Here is an 18,031-nt window from a genome sequence, read left to right as displayed (position 1 = left end):
AAGCACCTTTTTGTTATATGTAATATATATTGCATAAGGGAAATACATTCCCATTAGGAATATTTTTCAGAAAAAAATAACATATAAAACATGAGGTGAAAGTAGCAAAAAGTTGAGTGGAATAATGGGCCCAAAAGATTCCATCGGCCTAAAAGACAAGCAAAATGACACTATGGTGGGCTGGTATTCTCACCTTAGAATTGCTATTCTAACCCCAGAAATGGTTAAATTACTTGCTGCCCCTCCTCCCTTTCCTACACTCCTAACTTTTTCCCTTCCTCACTCACATCTTCTCCCTCCTCTTCCACGACACCCCCATCATCTCTTTTCCCTTCTTCATACACCAAATCTACCTCCAATCAACTTCATTCATTCAATTGACTAATCCCCTTCATTGGTTGAGGTTGGATCTATAAGTTATTGTTTTTTTTTGTTTCATTTCAATTTAACAAAATTATGGTTTCTTTGTGTATCTAACACAATAAAATCATGATTTTTTTGTGTGTCTTAACCCAAATAACAACGAAATCATTATTTCGTTGTTGTTTGAGATTTTTTTATAAAAAAAAATAATCATGATTATGTTATATGTCTCGATTTAGAAAATAACAGAATCATGATTATGTTGTATTTATTCCGCTAAGAATTGAGAATTGTTTCCTATTTTCTTAATATACGAAACATGAATTAACCAAATGGTTTATTTTAGAGTATACATAATGGATTGGGAAACTAATGCATTGCATTTTAGGTCATCTTTGCGTAGCATTTTACTTAGAAAATGTTGCATTTATCTATATCTTTTTGTTTAATTGTTGTTTAGTTTTTAGTGTTTCAGACTTTTAGGACTTGTCATGGTGTTTTCTTTATTTCTGTTTTAGTTTAATCCTTCTAAGATCACTTTTCATGTGAAGGATTTAAACAAAGGGAAGTTTGATCACAAAAGACATGGAAACGAAGTTTAAAACAAGGAGGTTTTGTTATAACTTGCAGAGAAGATCACGAGTGTGTGATCGGGATCATGACCCCATGATCAAACATCTGATTTGGAGTCCAAATAGCACTTATTTGAAGATCACAACCCCACGACCATGATCACAAGAACGTCATTGCAATTAGATTTTATGCTTTGCTACTTTTTTTTTTTTTTTTGTATTTTGGCATTATAGACTTTAGGCTTGTGACTTTAACTAGGTGTTTAGACTCTGATTTAGAGATTTCAAACTATGAACGCATTGACGGTATAGAGCGAGAGCATAGGATTGCTTCTTCTCTTTCCCTCTTTATCCTAGTTTGAGGTTCTTTATTTTTCTTGTTTTTAGTTTCCATGGCTATGTGTGACTAGTCATCCTTGTTTTTGGATAATGGTCTAACCCTTGACATTTGTTTATGTTAATCTAGTTATTTTGAAGATCTTTTTAATTGTGTTATTTTAATTATTCTCTTATAAAGTTTATACATGTGTGACACTTGATCATCATTTACATGATGTTAGACGCCTACTTACCTAGAACTGATTAGTGCATTAAAACCATAATAAGAGAGTTTAGATTTTAAATGACGATAATATGATTAATTTTAGGTGAATAAAACAAATTAGTAAAGAACATGAAAGTTTTAATTTAACATAATACCAGGAGGGGTTAATTCAATTAGCAAAGAGGATTCAAGATAGAAATAATTACTTTTATATTAAAATGTCCTTAATTAAAATAAATTATAATGATATACAATTAGAATAGATAAAAGAGTATTAATAATGATGATAATTTTGAAGAAAAAATTTAGGAAATATTTATTGAATTAAAATATACTTTTAGTTTGTCAAATTTGAAAATATCTTTTTTAATCCTCTAAATTAAAAGTTAATTTTTTTAGTCTTTAATTTTAATTTAGAGGATTAAAAAAATATTTGACTATTTATTATCATCAAAAAAATAAATGAAATAAATTAGATAATTTGAGTTTTTACAAATATAACAAGACTGAAATACTGAATTATATATTTTAAGGAATATAAAAAATAAAAAGAAAGTGCAATTTTTATTTATATTTTTTGGCCTTTCCAAGAAAAAATCAACGCCCTCCCTTGCTCGGCAAGTCTAGTGTCCACCCAGTCAAATACGTTGGTTGGGGGTCAACCAGAAGCCCACTTCTTGATCTTTCTCCGGTTTTTCCCATTTGAAAAAAATTGCATTGATTCCTATTAAAACAGCCAATACACCACTCTCACCCCCTAACTCAAAATGTCCTTCTTTTCCTCCTCCAACCTGGCCACCGCCAAGACGGTGCTCTCGGCGGCGGCCTCGGTGGCTGCCACCGCAATGGTGGTCCGCTCCGTGGCGAGCGACCTCCTTCCGTCGGAGCTCCGGTCCTACATCACCAACGGCATCCACAGCATGTTCTGGCGCTTCTCCTCCGAGATAACCCTGGTCATCGACGAGTTCGACGGCCTCCTCAACAACCAAATCTACGAGGCCGCCGAAACCTACCTCGGCGCCAAAATCTCTCCCAACACACGCAGACTTAAAGTCAGCAAGCCCGAGACAGACACAACCTTCGCCCTCACAATGGAGCGCAACGAGTCCTTAACCGACGTTTTCAGAAGCATGAAATTTAACTGGGTTCTCGTCTGCCGTCAGGTCGAGTCCAGAGGCTTCCACAACCCTCGCGACCTCAACGCCACCATGAAATCCGAGGTTCGCTCCCTCGAACTCACTTTTAACAAGAAGCATAAAGACATGGTGCTCCAAACCTATCTTCCCTATATCCTCAACGAAGCCAAGTCCATGAAACAAGCTACAAAAGCGCTTAAGATCTTCACAGTCGACTACCAGAACATGTACGGCAACATCAGCGACGCGTGGGTGGGGATGAAGCTGGACCATCCCGCCACGTTCGACACGCTGGCGATGGAGCGTGGCGCGAAGGAGTTTGTCATGAGGGACTTGGAGAGGTTCGTAAAGAGGAAGGAGTATTATAGGAGAGTTGGGAAGGCGTGGAAGAGAGGGTATTTGCTGTATGGTCCTCCCGGCACCGGGAAATCGAGCTTGATTGCTGCCATGGCGAATTACTTGAAGTTTGATGTGTATGATTTGGAGCTGACGGAGCTGAATGCTAACTCGGAGCTCAGGAGGTTGCTCATTGCAATGGCGAATAGGTCCATTCTTGTTGTGGAGGACATTGATTGCACTGTTGAGTTTCATGATCGGAGAGCTGAGGCCAGAGCTGCTTCTGGACATAACAACGACAGACAGGTTTTTTTTTTATACATATATCTCTGTTTGTGCTGTGGAATTTGTGTGTTGTTGTTGGATGGGAAATTTTTGGTTTGACTTGTTAAACTTCAAACGTTGATCGTAAGTGGGGTGAGCAATGCGGCTGTACAATTCTGTTGTGGGGAGTGGAGATTTACTGAAAAAAAGGAGGATAAAGTTGTGTCACACGTGTGTGTTATGGGATGGAAAATTGTTACTGTTCACTGCGTTTTTTTTTCTTCTAAAATTATTAGATTAACAATATTAATTAGAAATAGGAAAGTTTGTTCTTTCCTTTCAAAAAAGAAAAAAAGTTTGTTCTTTCTGTAATTGCTCTGTTCTGTCTTTTTGTGAAAAGGTCAGTTGCTCTGATTTTGCTCTGCCTTATCCATGAAAACTGAAAACCTTGGCTGGATTTGGATCCTCAAGAGTCATGGATTTGCATAAACATGAATTTAGTCACTTTTACCCTCTTGTATATCTTTGCTGACCGCGATGATTATTCAGGGTAGTTTCTAGTTAGACACCAACATTTTTTGTTAAATTCTACGTACAATTAACTTTCATATTGATTAATATTTGTTTTTTTTTATAATAAGTGTTAGACTTATTCTCACACTGCAAAATTGAATCTTCCTAGTAGGTTCTGTTGTTGGCTATTGCAAAGTGTAGTTGGTGGGTGCCAAAATTTCTTTTGCAAATACATTATTTTCAGCCTAATAATTTCTGGTGCTATTGCAGGTTACACTATCGGGTTTGCTTAATTTCATTGATGGGTTATGGTCAAGTTGTGGGGATGAGAGGATCATAGTGTTCACAACAAACCACAAGGACAAGCTTGACCCTGCATTGCTGCGCCCTGGTCGAATGGATGTTCACATTCACATGTCCTATTGCACTCCCTGTGGTTTCAGGCAGCTAGCTTCCAATTACCTCGGAATCAAAGAGCATTCTCTCTTCGAAAAGATCGAGGAAGAGATGCAGAAAACCCAGGTGACTCCTGCTGAGGTAGCAGAACAGCTTCTGAAGAGCAGCCACATCGAAACTAGCCTCGAACAGCTTATAGATTTCATGAGAAAGAAGAAAGAAACTCAGAAATTGGAGGCTAAAAAGAAGGAACAAGAGGCCAAAGAGGAACAGCAGAGGAAGGAAATTGATGATGGTGGTAAAGGAGAAAAAGTTGACAGTGATGATAACAATAATGAAAAGAAAAGTATTACTACCTAGTTAAATAACACTTCTTGAAACTTTTGATTATCATCATACCTTAATCAAAAACTTTAAGACTCATATTTATGAATTTTATCTTTATTTATATGGTGTTCAATTTTCTTATTTTTATTTAATATGAAACTTTATTTTCCACTTGTATTCCAACAACAATTTACCTGTTGATGGAAAAAGGATTGTTGTTAGTTCGGGAGTGGGTGTCAATTGTCAAACCGCCATATTTTTGTTTGCTAAGAAAAGCATTAACTGTTCATGTCATATTGGCACGGAGAATACTTCTATATTTTTGTATGTATAGTTGTTACGCTTATTTTTATCTCCCTTTTTACCTTTCACATCTTTTTTATTTCATGAATGCAGAGAATGCTTCCAATTAGCTAAATACATGAATGCAGAAAATCCCTGGATGCAGAGAATATGAATCCAATTCACAATAGCTGAACTATAAATATATATCTTGGATGTTGATTGAGCAATTGTCGCTATTGGAAACTAACACTTCTATCACAATTACCTAATTTAAAATAGCTGAGACTTAAATATTTGTTCTTAAAACGACGTGGTGAGGGAACTTAAAAGAAGAAAAGTGATCACTCAAGCTTTGAGTTGAAACAAAAGAATCTTTATTCCTCAAAAAACAAAAACAAAAGATGAAAAAGATATTACAAAAACTCTTTCTTTTAGGAATCATAGTATTTTAAAATGAAGTCGAATTCTTGAATTTGAAAGTGGTTTTTTGGGTGTAGATTTAGATTTAGGTGTTAACTTTGTCGGGCGTTACACATCTAGTGCTTCTATTTTGATGGGTAGCACATTCAGTGTATTTTATCATTTTTTTTGCCGGAATAGCTCGTCCAGGTTTCTATGAAATTTTGTTCGAGAATAGTCATCTAGGTGCCTGGGAATGGTCGTCCAAGTTTTTATACACGGGGATGGTCGTCCACATGTGGTTGTCTAGGTAGCAACGAAACATGAAAATTTAGCATACACTTACATGGGACTAAATGTGGGAAATAACATGATTAAAATGTGAGTAAGATGTAGGTCAATAACATGATTAAAATTTGCGTAAACATGTGTTCCTATTGTTGAGGAATTCATTTAAAATTCTTTCCTTGTAAATAGCAGCAACTTTTCCTTACATACACCCCTTGTCAGGTATCAATAAAAGGCTACGTTTAGTTGCTTCTTCCGCCACAAGCATCTTTACCAAGACTTTGGGCTTTCTATTAGGCAAATGTATCCACCCTGTAGCTGCTAGTGTCACTATGGGAACAGCTATTCTCACCTTTATTTATGCTATTCTCAGCCCATTTCTTTTTTGCACCTTTTCTATTTAATAAAAAAAATCATTTTCACAAAAACATGATTTTATTAATCAAAATACACAATAAAATCACATTTATGCCGTGTAAGAGAGGTGTAAAATAAAATAAAAAACACAACATAAATGCAAATCTATTATATATTTTGATCAATGGAATGTGTTTCCGTTGTTTGTTTTTAAACACAACAAAATGTGCTTCCCTTAATCAAAATATCCAACAAAATCATATTTGTATTGTATAAAAGTTTCACAAAAAAATTGTAATTAATCAAGAGTGGTGATATCATATAACAGTTTCATACTACACAGATTCATGCTACCTAATACTTTCCTTAATTCTATTACTCCTTTTGATCCTTATTATAAGATTCAAATAACTAATTTATCAAAATTAAAAAAATTGATTAACTTAGTCAACAACATTAAATTTATCTTAAATTAATATTTTTTTCTAAAATTATTCTCATAGATGAGTTTAGTTTCTCTCACTGTCACGTTATTCCAAGACTGAATTTAAAAGTGGGTATTTTTTAATTTTTTAAAACTTGAACTGAAAATGAGAAAATCTCTCCAAATGGAAACTACATTTAAACGAAAAGTTATGAATAGAAAGAAAGGATATATAATTATAACTTTTTTAAAAAAAAAAATTGTCCATGTCAGTAATTTTCCAATATCTTTCTCGAGAAATTTGCATGGCTCAACCATGGGGCCCACCTTTTGAATTCCATGAAGGAAGAGAAGAAATGCAATTAAAAGGCATAATTTCTCCATTCGACAAAAATAAAGAAATATATTACCTAACCATTATTTGGTTTTCTTATCTTATGTTCCTTGTTGGAGAAGTTTACAATAATAGAGCTTGTTATTTTTCCATTGCAACGTGAGCATCCTGCTTGGATCGAGAAAAAAAGACCTAACCAAATTTCAACAATTGGACCAGTTAGCTAAAAAAACTGTGCAAAAAAATAATAATTAGTTTTGATACATTATTAGTGTAATTTATACTGTAAACTAATTAAAAATTACTTTATAAATAAATTTTAAATTAATTATCATAAAAATCAATAATAGAGAGTATTTACAATTTTCCGTTTCTAATTTGTAGCTTATAAGTTTTCATCTATCTCATAAGTTAGATTTATTAAACATAATTTATTATAGTTAATCTCATTTAAAAATTAAACCTAAAAGAAGAGTGTGTTTGGAATATTAAAAAAAATGAATTTTAGAATGTTTTCCTATTTTTTTCCTACCTAAAGAAAGTTTGGCAATGGCTTCATTAACCACACATGATACGGTTGAGGAAGACGTGTAAAAGTGACGGGTAAGATAATGTTATTTGGAGACTGTAGAGGTAATTATTAATTAATTTTTACTTAATCTAATATATGTCACAACTTTTCATGACTAAAATTTAATGTTGACTAATTATTGATGCTTTTGTCGCCCCCATTGTCCATTTTCCACACAAAAGAATTGGGTGGTACATGTTTCTACTGCGAGACTTCTTTCGGTTTTCCCCTGCTTTTACATCAAGCTTCTCCTTTTATAAAGACAGAAGATATAAAGCTGTCCATGAATTGACAATTATGTTAGAACTTTTTTCAACCCCAACCAAAAGACCAAGGCACCAAGCTCTTAATTTTTTTTTTTTTTTTTTTAACAACTAAAGAATGATTTGATTTTTTAGAACTTCACAGGACATTTATTTGAAGTCGTACAAATTTATTTTTCGGAATATGAGTTAGGAATGAATTATTTTCATGTTTGGAATAAGTTATAAGAAATTATTCTCAAAACATAATCTATTTTTAAGAATATATATTATATATAATTTCTTTTCTTTTTATTCTCATATAAAAGAACGAGAAACTAATATTCTCGTGAGAATAGAAGTTATTTTAACTTCACACTTTCACTTATTCCATTTTTTAGTTTTTATTTAAAATAAATTTTAAAATATTCCAATAAATGTTAAGAAGTTATCAAACATGTTGATGAAAATAACATTTTGAGCGATAACATTTTTAAGAATACAATTTAGCCTGTGAAACAAAAGTTCATAGATTTTATTGCATTAGGTTTGAAAAAAAATACTGTAGATTTGATAGAAATTAATTTAATGAGAAAATATGATATACATAGATGATGTTAAATATTTTTATACTCTTTCAATCATAAATCATCACATATATTAAAAATATTAACTTTAATAATAATTATCTAAAACATCATATCAAACATTAAAAAAGATTATTTTTATGTTATTGGAACACCATTAAAACTTAAATGGAACGTGCTTAGACTGTGCACGTATCAGTACCAGGTTTGTAGACACATTCATAAACGACATACAATAGAAAACAAAAATTTATTCATGAACCTTATGACTTGCAACAGATGATACAAAATTATTCCAATGATGCATGAACACTTGCATAATATATATTCAATTAACATTTTTTACCTTTTTATATCTCTTATTTTATTGTATCATATCATCTATTATAAATCTATTAGGATTTGACTAATGGTGTCATGATGAAATTTTGAATAATTTGTGTAAAGTTCTAAATTCAAATCTTCATATTACCATTGCACATAAAAAAGAATTCTATTTATATTTTTTTCACATTTCCATCTTTTTCTTGGTGTTTAGTAACACTTAGATAGAGAAATTATTAAATATTTTGATATCACCACGTGTTTATTATCCCACCAATCTTTATGTAATATGTTTTTAAGTTTTTCAATTTATAAAGAAAAAAAATAATAACACCAATTAAGTGTGAAATGAAAAGTTAAGAGTATCGAATCATGCCACATGCATGTTCATAAATAAATTTTCTTCTCATAAGCATAGAAGAACTAGTTAAAAATAACAGTTGCATCATCACTAGGACTTGTTTCAATTTCCCTCTCCTGTCTCTCCACACTTAGCCACCATGTTTTCCTCAAGAGACATGGCTATGGCTTCACCCTCTTCAATCTTCTCACCTTATGCTTCCATGACAGCCTACATCATGCTCCTGCGTTCAATTACCAACGACCTCATTCCTCAACCAATTCGCTGCTACCTCACCAACACCTTCCGCTACTTCTTCAAGGCTCGCTGCAACGCCCTCGCCCTCATCATCGAAGAGTACTCCAGTGGCATAGCGCGCAACCATGTCTACGACGCTGCAGAGGTTTACTTGTCCACCAAAATCACCCCAGAAAATGAGAGGCTCAACATCAGCAAGAGTCCAAAGGAGAAAAAACTCTCCATTAGGCTGGAAAAGGGTGAAGAGCCAGTTGATTGGTTCAACGGGGTTAAGGTCAACTGGAAACTAATCTGCTCAGAGTCTGAGAAGAGCAATAGTCCCACAAGAGCAGAAAAGAAGTACTTTGAGCTAAGCTTTGAGAAGAAGCACAAGGAGATGGTGTTGGGAACTTACTTGCCTTTCATTCTTGAGAAGGAAAAGGAGATGAAGGACGAGGAGAGGGTGTTGAAGATGCACACTCTCAACACTTCATATGGTTATGGAGGGTTCAAGTGGGATTCTATTAATTTAGACCACCCTTCAACGTTTGAGACGCTGGCTTTGGAGGCAGAGCAGAAGAGTGCCATCATGGAGGATTTGAGCAGGTTTGTAGGAGGAGGAAGTATTATAGGAAAGTTGGGAGGGCTTGGAAACGCGGGTACTTGTTGTACGGCCCTCCAGGTACCGGCAAATCGAGCTTGATCGCAGCCATGGCTAACTACTTGAAGTTTGATATCTATGATCTTCAGCTTGACAACTTAGTGACCGATTCCGACCTCAGAAAGTTGTTGCTAGCAACTGAAAACAGGTCTATTCTGGTGATTGAGGACATCGATTGCAGTACTGTCGATCTGCCAGGGCCTAGGCATGGAGATGGACGTAAGCAACCTGATGTGCAGGTTGGTCATCTTAAGTATCTTCCTCTCCTATGTTATCCTACAAGTACGTATTGAACTGCTAATATGTTATGTTTGTTGAATTGCAAAGTACCTTGATTGGCTTTACATGGATTCTCTACTCATAATTTGGATGCTAAAGGTAGGTAGGTAACTATTCTGTCTGAGAATTATTCTTGGCTTGAGATGGTTATGTCCCATAGTTCCAATCCACTCACATGACTTGGTTCTTGTTGTAGTATACATACAAATACTCACTAGTCTTCCTTGTCCTATACTTCTACCCTTTTCTTTTTTAACTCACTCGTTCACTATTTACTATTTCTTCAAGAATCATTCTTTCATTATTTACTATTTCCTTAAGGGCATGTTTGGAACACTGGAAACACAAACGATGCCAACTGGAGGGACAGAAAGTCTATCCTATGTGTTCTGTCCATCCTTTGGTTTCAGTTTGGAAGGAAGGAAGGATTATTTTTCCCCCCTCTGAATATTACATGTTGAGTTTTCATGAGAAATGAATGTCCTCCATAATAGAATAAGAGTTCTTCTCAGTGACACGTTCATTTTTATTTATTTCTTACAATAAAATAGTGAAGTTTGAAGTTAAGACCTCGTGCTCAAATTTTTCACTAGTTGCCGATTTGAATGGGTTAGGTTCATTCTTTTTTACATCTCTCACTCTGATTAATATGTTATCCTTCATATATCCTTATATATTTTGATACTATTCTAAAAATAGTAACCGCCGTTAATTGAGCTTGAGTACTGATTATGTGTTCTAATGAAATAAAAAATTAACCATCAATATAATTTGGTGGATGGATGCAGTTGAGTTTGTGTGGATTACTCAACTTCATAGATGGGTTATGGTCGAGTTGTGGAGACGAGAGAATCATCATACTCACCACCAACCACAAGGAAAGGCTAGACCCGGCACTGCTGCGGCCAGGAAGAATGGACATGCACATTCACATGTCCTACTGCTCCTACCACGGCTTCAAGGTTTTGGCCTCAAACTACCTAGACATCGCCCCAGATCATCACCTCTTCGGGAAGATTGAAGGGCTGATAGAGGACATGGAGATAACCCCAGCACAAGTGGCAGAGGAACTGATGAAGAGCGAAGATGCTGACACGGCGCTAGAAGGGTTCCTAAAGCTGCTTAAGAGGAAGAAGATGGAAGGTGATGTGTGTGAGAATGATGGTTCACATAAAACAGAACTTCGCCAATCTAAAAGGTCCAAAGTTGGTTGCAAGCAGAAAAGACCCGTTTGTATCAGCAAGAGAAAAAATGGTGTGGGTACTCAAAGAATGACAAGAGAGGACGTACATTGTAATCAGCTTAGCACCTTTGGAACGATCTAAAGTGTGTCCCCAAATATAGTTGTAGTTACGGCTTTGCCTCGCATGTAGGTACTCTAATCTTCCACAAACAGTTCATGTTAAATAAAATCCGTTAACTTAACCTTGACTGATTTAGCTCATGTTTAAATAATACAACAGACAGATTTTTATATCCAACACCTTTTTAACTTGGCTTGATATTGTCTTAATTGGATCATAGTCAATAAAATATATTTTAGATTTAAATGTTTTTAGTCTTTGTAATATTTTTTTTCTTTATAATTTTTTTTCATTTCTTGTAAAATTTATTTGTTTTAGTTTTGATACTTGTAATATATTTATTTTTTCATTTTTGCGAATGTAATATGTAGATCATTTGTCTTTAATTCCTATCAAATTATTTTAAAAAGAAATAATTCAAAATATTATAGGAATTAAAATAAAAAAAATATATCACAAGGATTAAAACCAAAAAAAAAAATATTACAAGATCCGTTTAAAAAAAAAGAAAAAATTATAATACTAAAACCAAAAACACAACATATTAGGAAAATCAAAAATATATTTAAGTCTATATCTTATACCAAAATACCAATTACTTAAAGAAACATGCTAAAATTAAAAGGCAATTGATATAGTCATACAAGTTTAACTTCACAATGTCATCTCCCATACTAGAATATGGAGGCTAACTTCTAGGTGGTTGTTAGTTATAACTAACTAAGCTACATACCAATAGCTTTTAAGATCTTTTTCTCTCTAAAAATCTAGCTATAGCTACAGAGTTCAAAAGACAAAATGCAGTAACCTAATATAGTTATCTACAAACCTTCACACCATTCCCCTCTTTCGTTTGAGAACTTTCCAATGATTCAACAGAAATTGTACTTCTTTCAGAGATGCTCTCCTTCCCTCTTTATAGTTCCATACTACTGAGGTTAAGTATCGCCCACTAGGATTATGTTCATTTACCTCTGACAAAGCCTGTACCACTGCTTTATATGCCCCTTCACCCAAGTCATTTTTTAACTCATTCAGCATTTCATCATCATCTCTAACAATTGCCTGAAATGAAAAATACATGAAGCCAGATTACAAAACATTTATTGTCATTGAGAGAATATAGATAAATAACGGAGTGAACCAAGTTTGATTAAGTATGACATGCAATGAAGCATGTAGATTTCAAGATAATTTCAGGAGATCTATATGTTTAACAGGCACACTTTTTCTTTCCCTTCAACCATGGTAACTTTGAATGGATGGCAATCAGGATTCTTTAGATACTCTTCCCACAATGAGCACAGTTCTGAAGCTCTCTCTTCAGCTTCCTCTTCATTATATCTTTTCTTCATTGCGTCATGGAATGGTATAGTGTCAAGTTCTCCCATTCTCTTCAAGCGAATATTGCCATGAGATGATAGCTCTTTCATACCCTGCAAGTGAGAGAAAAGATTACTATCAAGTCTTGAATAAGCAATATTGGACAGTAAAAAGTTCAAGAAAGCTTTAAGAATTGCAAATTATTTTCAGAAAATAACGCAAGCAAAGAATATCCACTCGATCACAGTTAGGTCTCGTCTACATAATCAAATGAACTAATGAGCCATTAAAAGCATCGAGTATTATGAGTCTATTAGATGAAATAGAACTGATGAGATTTTAATTTTACTCAAGTCACTTTGCTACCTTGCTATGAATCATAAAAGTTCACACCAGAGTTAATCAAATAGAAAAAAAGTGGAAATGCTCCATAAGAAAATGTAAATTTGTAACTTATAAGACCATCCGTATTTCAATTCATACAGCACTCAAAATGGGCAAGTAAAATCACCAATAAAAACACTACCATTCCATGAGCCAAGTGAAAGAATAGTGACACTGGAATGGATCTCATTGAGATGCTCTTACAAATTAATTTGAAGAATCAGTAGGAAGAAATATTTGAAAAAACACACATCAACCAATGCTTTTCGAGCTTCCTGCAGCTTATCATTACTCTCACGCTCTTTAACGATAAGTGCTTGGTTCAATGCATCTACTAAGTCTTCAAGTGACTGCTCCTTGTCTCTTAAATCCTTTTGTAAAGTATCTACCTTCTTCAGAACTTCTGCATCTTCATCATCTTCCATGTGCTTCAACACATTTAATGTTCCTTTTAATTGCTGAATCTCCAACTCCAGCTCTTGTTTCTTATCAAGTTGTTTTTGAAGCTGAATGATTTTAGCATGGAGTTGTTCTTTTTGCTTCTGTATAAATAGGTATTCAAATAGCATTAATACCATGTCATTCTGGTGTTGACAAGGACACTTTTGGTTATTAACATAGCTAAAAGATAGGTACCACACACCTGTTGATCTTAGCCAGTTTCATAACATTTTCATCAGCTTTCTTTTGCTCCAGAGCAGCCATCTGAAGAGAGCTATTTTTTGTTGCATTATGCAAATCCAATAAAAATGCCAGCAGTTTTAAACAAGCCTTCCACAAGCCTTTTAAGCACATTGATAAGATTCGACCAGAAATTAGAGAGAGAAGAACAAGAATTGAATGTAAAGAGACTTTATTGAGAATCCTTCTGATCAATGCGAATCGGAGGTCCCAAAGATACAATAGGGGTAATTCAAGAGTCCACGGACGGTTTCATTCCCATCAACCCCTAAAGTGAAAACCCTCTCATGACAATGAAAGACTAAATTTCCATTGTTGAAATATTAACGACCAAACTCTTGAAATATAATTTTTCTCTATTATCTATTTAATGTAATTTCAGTTTTTATTGTTATTTTCTGAGCTTATTGTTGTTGATTGTGGTCTCATACTCATGCATCTGTGCATTGAGAAATGTTTATTTTGTAAAGAACTGAGAAATGACATCTAAATGAAATCATATCAAGGAATAGAATGAGTTTGTTTAGTCTATGTATCTTTATTCTTAATGCAATTTACTATTTTATCTTTGCAAATGAATTTGGGAGAGAAAATAACTAAATTAGGCTTTTTCACTTGATTAGAGTATCAAAGTAGATGTGGATAAAAACTAGGGTAATATTAGATAAGAAAAATTATTAACATTACATATCAAGTAGTTTGGTATGCTAAGTCCAAACATATTTACATTTTGAATTCATCTTTTTTATTCAAAAGTTTTTTAAAAAAAATTGGGTTTACACTAATCTAAGTACAAACAAAGTCTATGTAGATTCGACACTTAACCTCCATTTTAACTTTATTTGTGACAATTTGGTATACTTATAAATTAATTAACAATCCTAGATATCATATCCTATATTTTTTAAGAAATGACGTATCGCCGTATCAAATCCATATTGTATCTAATACTCATACTGTATCAGTGCATCATAGCCCCATCACACAGCAAAAAAATAGGTTATGTAAAAATGATTTATATAGTCCTTAATCAAAATCCTTAAAAATGAGAATTGTACACTAAATAAAAACAGAAGACAACATTCGAAATATCTTGCTAATACACGTGGCAAGATCTACTATCATAAAAGATAATTATTCAAGATCTACTAGCATAAAAGATTGATCTAAACATCAACCACAATAATCAATCAATTTAAAACAATAGTATACAACAGGAGATGCAATAAAATAAGAAAAAAAACTATACCTCCTGAATTTCTTCTGCCAACCTTTTCCTTTCACTTTCATTATGTACCTCACACTTTTGCAAATCAATTTTCCGCATTTTCTTTATCTCTGAAGTCAAGGAATCATAACATAAAACAATGTCGTTGCAACTTACAACAGATCAGCAGCATTTTAAAATAATAGTCAATTGTTAAAATATAAAATTGAATTCCAGCACAATATTCTTAGGAAATTAATTTAGCAATAGTAAATCCTATGGTGCTAACCACTACAATGATTCAAGCAGTATATGGCCATCTGGTCCTAAGGCTCAATAAAATAGATACCTTCATTATAAGTTTGAATGAGTTTATCTTTTTCATTCATAGCAAGGTTCATTTTGTTCGTAGTCTCATGACATCTCACTTCAATCTCTTTTAAGTGCTGGTTCTTGACTTCGATAATGCTAGTCAAACTGGAGACAAGTATATCCTGCTTCCTAGCTTCTTCTTCCATACGCTCAGGTATGGTTTTGAGATCGCCCATCTTTTGCAGTTGTTCTCCATAGATATTGTTCACTTTGTAGTCATCTGCTCGGGCAACCCACGCATAAAGGCCAGACTTCTGCCCAGAATCAACAAACCAGTCCTTCTTTGCATGATGATCTAATTCATATGCTCTTTCAAATGGCCAACGCATTCTTTAAAAGTGATTGATCAATTGTGGGAGGAGTAGTGTAGATAAGTCTAAATCGAATTCAATACTTAAGAGCAACTTCAGTCCTTATGTTGGTTCTAAAAATTAAAATTAATTAACTTGAGAATACTATTAAAGAAATTATTGTTTTATAGAAGTTACTTACTTGACTAGTTATTTTCTCATAGATACTTATCAAGTAACTTGAGAAACACTGTTACTGTTTACCACTATCACCAGTGTAATCTTTTGAAGGGTGATTTTCTTTGTAGTTGTACTAATTTTTATTTTTTTTCTGTATTAACCTCATCATTGGAAAGGACCCTAATTAATTCAAAATTCCATCAACAAATTAGTTAAAAATTGTTTTCGCTAAGAATAAAATTTAAATAGTATCTCAAATGATTTAATTTTAACTTCAACATATTAATCATTTATGTTTATTCACTTGATTTTTGTAGTTGTAATAATTTATATCACTATTGATTTTTGTAGTTGTAATAATTTATATCACTAATGATATTTGAGTATTTCATAAAATGCCAATTTTCTTGTTTTGGTCCTTTTCTTTTAGGCAGATCATGTGAATTTGATTTTATATTCTATAAAAAAATATATTTGAATTTGATTTTATTATAAGATAAAGTATTTTTCTATATGCTATCTTCTGTATTTAGATTTTCTCTAGTTTAATTATCAGATCCATATTTTTTAACTATATTTATTTTATTCAAGTTGAGAATATCCCCCATATGGCAATATGCTGAGATTAGTGCTCCAAGAAAATTTTCTACTCTCAAAGTATAAACTCAAAATCCTACTTAAAACAAAATTAAGTACATATTACGTGAGCTAATTGTCTGTGATAAATTCATGTTTGGATTGCTAACGTGCGGTTAAACCTTTTGAGAAAATCTATCTCCTATTCAAATTAAATAATTATAAAAAATTAATACAACATATTTATTAACTTTACGAGTGATTAATCTTTATTAAAAATTGAATTGGTTACGTATGGAAGAGTTTCTCTTCCCAACTTTATAAGTTGCTTATTTTTCTTTTTTTTTTCTATCAGATATTCACTTTATATAATACTAGAAAATAAACATAGTATACATATTAGAAAACAAATTTACTTTGATTTGTTTTTTGTCTTTGAAGAGTGGAGTTAGAAATTTTGGGCCATGATTAACAAATGTTTCTAGACGGCCCAGTCCACACCTGATTCCTCTATCTCGGTAATGGCTTCCTGCACAACCCTTTTTACTTCTTCTACCTTCAATAAGACCTGAATAAACACAAATACCCCTGCCTCTCCCAAGCAAGTCCCACCTCCACTCAATACCATTGTCGACCCAAACACACCACCATTCCTCGGGTAGAAAAAAAGTGCATACAAAGTCATAAAGAAAAGCGAGGTACAAAACTTGACCATATTCTAGAAATGTTTTTTCAAAATATACTATCTTTTTTACACTACCAAAAAAGACATTTCGAGAATATACTTTTTCTTTTTACATTTATGGAAAGGCCTTTTTGAAAGTATACTTTTATACTTCTAGAAAGATTGTTCTAGAAGTCAATTTTTATACTTCCAAAAAGATTATTCCAAAAGTCAATTTTTATACTCCTAAAAATTGACTTTTTGAATAGTCTTTTTGGAAGTATAAAAATATACTAGAAAGACCTTTATGGAAGTTTTAAAACATTTTTTTTTGCAAAAGATGTTTTTTAATGTTGTTTTCATTATGCTTGCAACCATTTTACACCATGATCTCATATAAAAATTGATCACTTTTATAATGTTGTCAACAAAACACATTTACAAGAAAAAAGCAAAACTAGAAATAAAAAGAATATAACACCGTCAATTTCAATCTCTCATCTTTTATAACTTCTAATAATATTCATATAATATTCGCTCAGTCCACTCAAATTTGTGGATAGCATTGTAAGAATTAATTTGTTATCAATGCTCATGTGTGATGTATTTTTTTATCATTTTTCTTTTTTCAGGTTTATTGTTTAATTTTATAGTTTCAATCTAGCAGTGCAAGTAACATCCATGTCGTAAAGGGATAAGAAAAGGCCTGGAGTCCCTCTTCCTTATTCTTCAAGACTCAAGTGCACTATTATGGGAAGAAACAATAGAAATTGAATATGTCTTTCTTCATGAGACCATATTTTACTATAGTATATATTATGCATTTTTTCCAACCCTATCTTCGTACCCCTATGATGCCAAGGTAGTATAAAAAAGAAATAAAATTTCCTTGTATTCAAAGTGTGTCATTATTTACATGAAGTATACAAATATACTTTTAAAAGGGTCTTTTTATAAGTGTAAAAAATGTATTATGGAAAGATCTTTTCGAAATAAGGTCAAGTTTTGTATCTCACTTTCTTTTTTGACTTCGTCTAAGCTTTTTTTTTTCCTGCATAAGGGTCGACGAAGATGGTGGTGGGTGGTTGCAGCAGGGTGTTTTGGTTGACAGTGATATTAGATGGAGGTGGGACTTGCTTGGGAGAGGCGAGGGTATTTGTGTCTGTTCAGGTCTTTTCTGGGAGGTGCAGGAAGCAAAAAGGGAGGTGCATGAAGCAATTGCCCTCTGTCTCCTTTCTTAAGGGACGATTTCAGATAGCTACAGCAGCTTC

General features: G+C 33.1%; 1 protein-coding gene and 2 pseudogenes across 1 annotated transcript; 2 read left to right on the top strand and 1 right to left on the bottom strand.

Annotated features, from left to right (window-relative positions):
• Positions 1–2,136: 2,136 nt before the first annotated feature.
• Positions 2,137–4,745, top strand: LOC100788420 (AAA-ATPase At3g50940). The gene is made up of 2 exons (XM_003520244.5): positions 2,137–3,257; positions 3,999–4,745. The coding sequence occupies exons 1-2, from the start codon at positions 2,247–2,249 to the stop codon at positions 4,482–4,484; spliced, it is 1,497 nt and encodes a 498-aa protein (XP_003520292.1). The 5' UTR covers positions 2,137–2,246; the 3' UTR covers positions 4,485–4,745.
• Positions 4,746–8,656: 3,911 nt separating this feature from the next.
• LOC100793346 (AAA-ATPase At3g50940-like) lies at positions 8,657–11,414 on the top strand (annotated as a pseudogene).
• A 358-nt stretch (positions 11,415–11,772) lies between these two features.
• Positions 11,773–15,379, bottom strand: LOC100792822 (protein INVOLVED IN DE NOVO 2-like; annotated as a pseudogene).
• Between the last annotated feature and the right edge of the window lie 2,652 nt (positions 15,380–18,031).

The sequence above is a fragment of the Glycine max genome, chromosome 2, assembly GCF_000004515.6.
Source record: "Glycine max cultivar Williams 82 chromosome 2, Glycine_max_v4.0, whole genome shotgun sequence".
Taxonomy (NCBI): Eukaryota; Viridiplantae; Streptophyta; class Magnoliopsida; order Fabales; family Fabaceae; genus Glycine; species Glycine max.
This window is presented reverse-complemented; position numbering and strand designations above follow the sequence as displayed.

Bases quoted from the DNA above. Each gene is read 5' to 3' on its own strand.
- LOC100788420 (XM_003520244.5), top strand. From the start codon at position 2,247: ATGTCCTTCTTTTCCTCCTCCAACCTGGCCACCGCCAAGACGGTGCTC. The intron at 3,258-3,998 runs GTTTTTTTTTTA...GTGCTATTGCAG, and splicing joins GACATAACAACGACAGACAG to GTTACACTATCGGGTTTGCT.